This window comes from Leopardus geoffroyi, chromosome E3, assembly GCF_018350155.1.
Source record: "Leopardus geoffroyi isolate Oge1 chromosome E3, O.geoffroyi_Oge1_pat1.0, whole genome shotgun sequence".
Taxonomy (NCBI): domain Eukaryota; kingdom Metazoa; phylum Chordata; class Mammalia; order Carnivora; family Felidae; genus Leopardus; species Leopardus geoffroyi.
In genome coordinates, this window is record NC_059340.1 from 9936469 (window position 1) to 9944839 (window position 8371).

At 48.1% G+C, this 8371-nt stretch overlaps 1 protein-coding gene across 2 annotated transcripts in view; it reads right to left on the reverse strand.

Moving 5' to 3' along the window:
• The window catches only part of BAZ1B (bromodomain adjacent to zinc finger domain 1B), a 76267-nt gene extending 75282 nt beyond the window's left edge, over positions 1-985 (reverse strand). For both annotated transcript variants that reach the window (XM_045461622.1, XM_045461621.1), the window contains exon 1: positions 482-985. In XM_045461622.1, coding sequence (XP_045317578.1) covers positions 482-588 — 107 coding nt within the window. In that variant the 5' untranslated portion in view covers positions 589-985. The remainder of the gene's footprint in view (positions 1-481) is intronic.
• Between the last annotated feature and the right edge of the window lie 7386 nt (positions 986-8371).

An 8371-nucleotide genomic window follows, 5' to 3' on the forward strand; every position in this document is an offset into this window, starting at 1 on the left:
AGCCTAAAGTCCACTCGGCAGGAGAAAAACCCAAGTGCCCCCGCAGAGATGGGGAAAAAACGCACAAAAAAATCTTGCACAAGCCGGATCACGAGGCCGCGTGGGTACAATTTCAAAAACTTCAAGAGAAAGGTTTAATTTAAAAAGGAAAAGCAGCCAAGGAACCCCGTCTCCCGTTCGTACTTAGGGCCTAATGCCACCCGGGGGAAAGGGGGGCCGCTCCTCGAAAACGAGGCCCGGGGACAAAGTGCGGAGCCGGGAAAGGATGGAGGGCACGGGGCCCCGGGCCGGCCCGCGCCCCCGCCCGCCCACCCCGCGGAACGGCGGGCTCGAGCTCCCGCCCGGGGGTGCAGGCCCGCCGGCGCCGGGCGCGCTGACAGCTGCCACAGGGGCGGGCTGCGCCGCCCGCCGGGCCCGGCGAGCCCCCGGCCCACCCCGCCCCACCCCGCGGGCGGCCTGGCGGCCAGGCTGGAAAGGATACTCCCGGGTGCGGAAAGCCTCCTGAGTGTGCGCGATGGTGAAGAGCGGCTCCTCGCCGGGAAGCGGCTTCACCAGCGGGAAGGGCTTGCGGCCCAGGAGCGGCGCCATCGCGGCGGCGGCGGCGGCGGCCCGGAAGGCGGCGGCTCCTCGGCGAGCCCGCGGCGCAACACTAGGCCCCGCGGCCCGGAGCGAGCGCCTGGCTCCCGGGGGTGGGGTGGGGGAGGGGAGGGGTGAGAGGGCGGCGCGAACTCGGCTCCCTCAGTGCTGGCGCGGCCGCGCGAGGGCCATGCAGCGGGACGCAGGGACACGGAACTCCCACGCACACCGCTGCGCCGCCCGGCAGCCTCCGGCCCAACCTTCGCTACGGGTCCCCGCGTTCGGCAGTCACGACTCCTCCTCAGCTGCACCGGAGGAAATTATTGAAAAATGGCGGGAGATTCCCCTCCTCCCCCCCGCCCGGTCAGCGCACACACTAACTTGCTCCCCTGTGGCGCCGGTGGCGAATGCTCCAATAGGCGGAGAGCCGATCAGCGCTCACGGTCTACTGGCTCACGGGAGCTGCCGCTCTGCGCTTGGGTCCCGCCCCCTTTCCGGGCCGCGTAGTTGGGTTGCAGCGCACCAGAGGGCAGTATGAAGAGGTGAAAGGTCACGTTATGTAAGCGCTGGTGACAGGCCTGCGGGCCTCCAGCGGCGGAGTTGAAAATGGGGGTCAGCGGGGGACCGAAAGGCCTGGAATTCAAAGAGGTCAGACCAGAGAAGTCCCTCAACATATACAGACACTGCGCCATCTGTCACCGACGGCGACACCGACATCCGGGCACCACTGTCCGTGTGGTGCGCCGGAGGGGGAGGGGGAGCGCGCGGCCAGGGGCTTTGTCTTTCCACCGTGCTCCGCCCCCTCCTTAAAGGCGCCGTGTTCGGCCACGCCCGGGGAGGCGCGGGTGGGGCGGAAAGAGAGGAGGGGTTGGCGGGAATAAGCCCCAAGATCTTACCCAAGCGAAGGTTCTCAAGAACAGCTTGAGCCCCCAGTCTTGCTCACCCCAAAGTTAACTTCTGGAAGAGAGTGTGGTGGAGATGTGGATATTAGTATGATGCTTGCTTTTGGGGGCTTGGTGGCAAGGATCATACAGGAGCTTCTTTGGAAAAATATACTAAAAGACATACCTAGTAAAGATACATCCATTAATTCTAATAGTCTTTCGTAGCACCTCCAAAGTTGAGGGCTCTGGACTGGGAGCTTCAGAGGAAAAACAAAAAATAAGACAGAGACTGTTCTGAGAAAACACGAGGCACGAATAATGCCAGTTCGGTGAAGAGTGCTGTCGGTAGTGCAGTCCGAAGACAGCAGTAACTGCCTGGAGAGTGACGACATTTGAGCTGCTTCCCCGAGCACACTACACCCACATAGTCCAAACTATGTCCTATCCAGGACAAGCCGAAACACTCACGGATAATTCTCTCCCTAATTAAATTGTCCCCTTCCGTTCAAAGATCTTCACTGGCCTCAGAACACACCTCCCCAGCCTGTTCTTCAACAGGGCGGAGAAAGCGGGGGTGCATGGCAGTGCCAGACCCTTTTCTTCTCATCTTGAGGTGAGAAGTCTCCCCCCAGGGAAGGGTAAGTACCAGGTCAGTCGCCATCCCAATGGAGCCTCCTCTGGCCACCTAGCAGAGATAGGACTGCATCCTCCTTCGGTAGCTATTTCTTCTAAAAGGATTATAAGCAACCTCGGAAGACAGGACATTTGAGTCGATTGTGAAAAGGTGAGTAGCATTTCACTAAGCAGAGAAATGAGGGACGAACATTCTAGGCAGAAGGAGCCGCAGAGCCTTCTTGATAGATTCAGGACAGCACACCTTAAAACGTAGGGATTTTGAGGTGGAAAGTTATCAAGAGATGAGGGTGGCAACGAAAGTGATCATCCGGGCCACAGCGTGTGATGGCTAGAGTGACGTAGTTATTTGTGGCGGGGATACCAAGGGACCCAAATGTAACAAAATCAAGGGAGACAGGTGGACAGATTTGAGAGGCACAGACGAGGTGACTAATGGGACGGACATTTGCAGGACTAGATCCCCGGTAGCAGACTACACACAGGATAAGGACTCCAACAACATTAAGAGACAAATTTTGGAAAAATTGATATTTCAAAATAGTGTCTAACTGCCCATGAGAGTGGGGACCATCATCATTTCAGCGCTTGGGGCCACTGTAAGCTGAATCCAGCCCTGGTGTTGGTAAAGCAGAGATCTAAAATGGGAGAATCAGCGGGGACCTGGGTGGCTCAGTGGGTCAAGTGTCCGACTTCGGCTCAGGTCACGATCTCTCGGTTTGTGAGTTCGAGCCCCAAGTCAGGCTCTGTGCTGACAGCTCAGAGCCCGCTTGGTATTCTCTCTCACGCTCATTCTGCCCCAGCCCTGCTTGTGCCCACTCTCTCAAATTAAATAAATAAACTTAAAAAAAAATAGCAAACTTTAATGTGACTCTTGCTTGGTTGGTGTCCTCCACTTCTGTGGGCCAAATTTACAAGTGATAAAGTTGATTAACATGAGATTTTACCATCTTGTCCTGAAGATGTTGAGGAAAAATATAGGGGGCGCCTGGCTGGCTCAGTCAGTGGAGTATGTGACTCTTGATCTCGGGATCATGAGTTCAAGCCCCATTTTGCATAAAGCTTACTCAAAAGAATAATAATAAATTTAAAAATTTTTTAAAGAAAGAAAAAAAATGGAAGAGACTGTTAATGTAACTATCAGTTTCCTGCTCTAATATTTTCATTGATTCTTGTTGCAAACTCTTTTTTTTTTTTTTTTTATTTTTAACATGTATTTATTTTCGAGAGAGAGAGAAAGAGAGATTGTGGGCTGGGGAGGGGCAGAGAGAAGCGGAGACACAGAATCTGAAGTAGGCTCCAGGCTCTGAACTGTCAGCACAGAGCCTGATGCGGGGCTCAAACTCACAAGCCTCGTGAGATCATGACCTGAGCCTCTCAACCAACTGAGCCACCCAGGTGCCTCCTCAGTCCTCAGACTCTTAACCCAGCAAGCCCCTACTGGACTACTTCCTCCTAATTCCCAGAATTCATTAGCTTTATTCCTACCCACCGCTGGAAATGGACTTTTTTCTCCTCTGTGCATTTCAACCCAATACTTCCTTCCTAATGCCTTTTCCCAATTGTTCCAGCCCACATCCGCTTTTACTATACTCTCAAGTTGTTTTTTTTTTTTACCATAATTTTGGCAAAATTCATTGTTCAATGTGTTTTCTTTCCTAACATTTGAATGAACAAGTTAATCCAAAAAGGAAGAGATTAAAATGTGTAGCTTCCAGGGATCTGCACCAAAGCTTCTATTGCTCCAAGTCGGCTATGGCTGCTTAGTCGCAGGAATAAGACTGTCCAAGGAAGTATAGCCATTTCCGTACATGGATCTCCACTGGGTAGTTTTAGGACATGAGCTCAGTCAGCAAGATCTGTTTCTGTGGTCTGTATCATGTGGAGCTATGCCCTGCCACATAGTCCTCGTTCATTGATGCAGGCACAAACCTTTGCTTAGACAGTTCCCGCTCCTGCCTGGGCTTTTCCTCCCTGTCCTGCTGGTTCCTTAAACTCAGAACATCCCAGAGCCACAATCTTACCGTCTTCCTTCCCTCCATCATCTGCTTTATCAGAATGGTTTTCATTTTTATTAACGGCCCACCTTCCTCACAACCTCACGGGCTCAGGTTTGACCTCTCTTGAGCTCCACGGGCATAGGATCAACCAGACAATGTCAGTTCTTGAACTGTCCTTTTCCTGCCATCCCCACAGCATCCTATTTCAGGCTTCTATTATTTCTGGCCAAAACTACTACTATAATGCCTTTCTTCTTTTGAAATGTTTTAGGGGTGCCTCTCAATTGGTAGAGCATGCTACTCTCAATCTTAGGGTTGTGAATTCAAGCCCCACGTTGAGCATGGAACCTACTTACAAGTAAAAGTTTTAAACTCCATTAAAATTATGTCTTTTTTATGGTAAAATGAACATAGTTCCCCAAAAGAAAACTTTAAATGTACTTTAAAAAACAACAACAGGGGCGCCTAAGTGACTCAGTCAGGTAAGGTCCGACTTTAGCTCAGGTCATGCTCTCACAGTTCGTGAGTTCCAGGCCCACCTTGGGCTCTGTGCTGACAGCTCAGAGCCTAGAGCCTGCTTCAAATTCTGTGTCTCCCTCTCTCTGCCCCTCCCCCGCTCGCATACTGTCTCTCTTCTCTCTGTATCAAAAATAATAAACATTAAAAAATAAAAATTAAAAAACAACAGCAATAAAAAACATCAACAAATAGTTCTACAAAAATCAGCCCTAGAGCACTTTCCCCATCCACTTCCTGTTCCCTCAAGCACTCATTTTCAAATTGTTAAACTGTGTTAAATTGGTAAAAGGAAACTTCATTCTTTTTAATGTTTTATTTTTTTGAGAGAGAGAGAGCAAGAGAGAGTTTGAATGGGGGAGGGGCAGAGAGAGAGGAAGACACAATCCAAAGCAGGCTCCAAGATCTGAGCCGCCAGCACAGAGCCTGACCCAAGGCTCAAACTCCTGAACCACAAGATCATAGCCTGAGCCGAAGCCTGAGGCTTAACCAACTGAGCCACCCAGGCAACCCCCGGATTCCATTTTAATGAAGTTTCCTAGGGGCACCTAAATGTTTCAGTCAGTTAAGCGGAGGACTTCGGCTCAGGTCATGATCTCACAGCTTGTGGTTTGAGCTCCACATGGGACTCTCAGCTGCCAGCTCAGAGCCTGGACCCTGCTTCCGATTCTGTGTCTCCCTCTCTCTCTGCTGCTCCCCTAATCACACACTCTCTCTCAAAAATAAACATTCAAAAAAAAAATCTATGGAAGAAATTTCCAATTTCTTTTTTTTAAGTTTATTTATTTTTGAGAGAGAGACAGATTTCGAAATAACATATATGTTGCTATGTTTGTTTCTCAGTTTTAATGTTAGCTGTTGTCATTCTTCAATGGAAGATGAGGTCTCACCTCCCCCACAAATACCACACACATTCAATCATATTCCCCAAATAATTATTGCAATTGGTTAAATCCACATTCAGTGTATAACTTATGATTATTATTCATAGATGATCCACATGGTGAACTGATTACATTTCTTTTCTTTTGTTTTCACTGGTTTGCATCAGTCTATTTCCACTTCCTTTTCTAAGTACCTATCACTACTCTATCCCTCAACTGACACAACTCTAAGTCTCCTCTCAATACATGCAAACCTAGCAAGTCTTCCTATTTGTCCCCTGCCTCTTTCCTTTCCTAGGCATTTCAAACAAAACCTCACTCCCCTGCTCTGGGCTTTCAATGGCTGGCTCCCTAAAGTCAACAAGGTAAAATCAAGCTCTTTGGTCTGGCCTTCCAGGCCCTCCACAATCTGTCCTCAGTCTTTTTCCTACTTCCCTCGAACCCCTTACTCCAGTAAACTAGGTTTATCTAGGTTTCTAAATACCATTCCCCACTAAAAGGATCCAAGGCTCCTGGGAAAAAGGAATGGGGCTAGCAGAGTTCAAGGTGAGTCAGGAACAACTTGTGCCTAAAAGTAAAGAAGTGCTCAAATAGAGATGGGGACATGTCAAAAGGACTCGGGAGCCAGCATGAAGGGATTCTAACTGACTAAATCTGGGACAATTTGAACATTAAAAAAAAAAAAAAAAATGACAGCAACAGATTGTGGCACATTGAATGTAAGGGGAAACCATGAGCCATAGTAATATTCAGAGAGAAGATCGCTTCTAGGCCTTTTGGCTAAGATCAAGTGCAGAGAAAGGAGGGAGGGAAGGAAGGAAGGAAGAAAGGAATGGATGGAGGAAGGGAGAAAGGAAAGAAAAGAAAGGGAGAAAGAAGAAAGAATAAGGAAAAGGAAGGAAGGAAGAAAGAAAAAGAAAAGAGGAAGGGCAATGTGCTATTTACAGAAGGCTGCCAGTGAATGAATGTGAAAAGAATGTTAGATTTAGAAAACTCACCATTTTGCAGACTCTAGTGAAGTAAATTGATTCAGAAATGGACCATCAATGGATGCTAAAATCACTGGTCTAAGTGAATGGTCTAAGATTATCACCCGCCCCGCCCCCCCCGACCTACAAATTACTTATGTAAAAGTGCCCTGAAAATGGAAAGATCTGGCAGACACCTTAGCCAAGTGATCGATCTCAGCATCACCAATAATGAGACAAAAGGATGTTTCTCTTGATTCAAGGCAGTGAAAAATACATATCAACTCTGTAGCATTCTAACCAAAAACATTCCACCTGAAATCCTTAGAAAATAGAAAAACCCAGTTTGTGGGACATTCTATGAATAACCGCCTAGACCCTTCAAAAATAACAATGACACAAGATACACCTATCCACCCACCTCCAACTTCTAAAAGGAAACTAAAGAGACATGAGAACTATGTGTGCAATGTGTGACCCTAGAGTTAGATCCTGGATCTGGGGACAGGGGCTAAAGAGAACTACTACCGTTATTGGAACAGTTGGGGCAATTTAAATATGTTCATATTAAATACTATTATTGTATCATTGTTAAGTTTCTTGGGTATGATCGTGATACTCTGGTCGTGTTGAGGAATGTCCTTGTTCTTGGGACATACAAGCTGAAGTATTCAAGGCTAAAGTGCCAGAATGACAGCAACCGATTTCAAGTAATTCACCTTCCACCCCTCCCCAAAAAAAGAAAGAAAAAAATGTGTATTGAGATGCCAATGTGGCAAATGTTAACAATTGGTGAATCTAAGTGAAGGGTACACATAGTTTATTGAACTATTTCTTTCAGCTCTCTGTAACTTTGAAAAGTCTCAAAGAGCTGGAGAAAATAGAAACTCAATTCCCTGGTTACTGCTACCCATTAACCCCGTGCTTCACTGCCACCATTTGTCCGCATTAACCTGCCCACAAGTAGTCTTTCCTCATAACCAGAGAAAAATGTCAAGGCCCAGCCTCGAATGCCACCTCTCCAAAAGCTTTCTGTGATCTCAAAGCCTCAAAGTTTTTCTCTGGACCCTGACAGTACTCTGCCTTCTCCACCCACCGTGGCACAGGTTCCTGCCTACCTTCTCTACCTCACCAGACTGGAAGCTCCTGCAAGGCAGAGACCTGTCTACCAATTGTAATTTATATAGAGAGAACCCAGAATGTGCTTTCAATATTTGTAAAATAAACGCCATTTTCCAAGACGACAAATACCTTGGGCATGTGGAAATCTGCTCCCAGGTGCTCAGCTTTTCCATGCTCCAAATTCTCTTGTGCAGAACCCATCAAGCTCTATTGATCTTTCTTTGGGCTTATTCATATTCAATGAATTTTGTTAGTGGGCTATCTATTTTTAAGAATTAGTGTGGGTTCCAGCAGTCCGCAAGCTGTCATTGGCTCCACAGGGGAAGGGGGGGGGGGGGTGCCCAGGCAAAAAAAAAAAAAAAAGAATTCAAGTGTGGGGGCACCTGGGTGGCTTAGTTGATTGAATGTCCGACTCTGGGTTTCAGCTCAGGTCATGATCTCACAGTTTGTGAGATCGAGCCCTGCACCAGATTCTGCTCTGACAGTGTGGAACCTGCCTAGGACTCCCTCCCTCTCTCGCTGCCCCTCCCCTGCTCGCGTACTCTCTAACTCTAAATAAACAAACATTAAAAAAAAAAGTTTTTTGGGGATCCTAGGTGGCTCAGTCAGTTAAGCATCTGACTTCGGCTCAGGTCATGATCTTGCAGTTCGTGAGGTCAAGTCCTGCGTCAGGCTCTGTGCTGACAGCTCAGAGCCTGGAACCTGCCTCAGATTCTGTGTCTCTCTCTCTCTCTGCCCCTCCCCCACTCACACTCTGTTTCTCTCTCTCTCAAAAATAAAGATTAAAA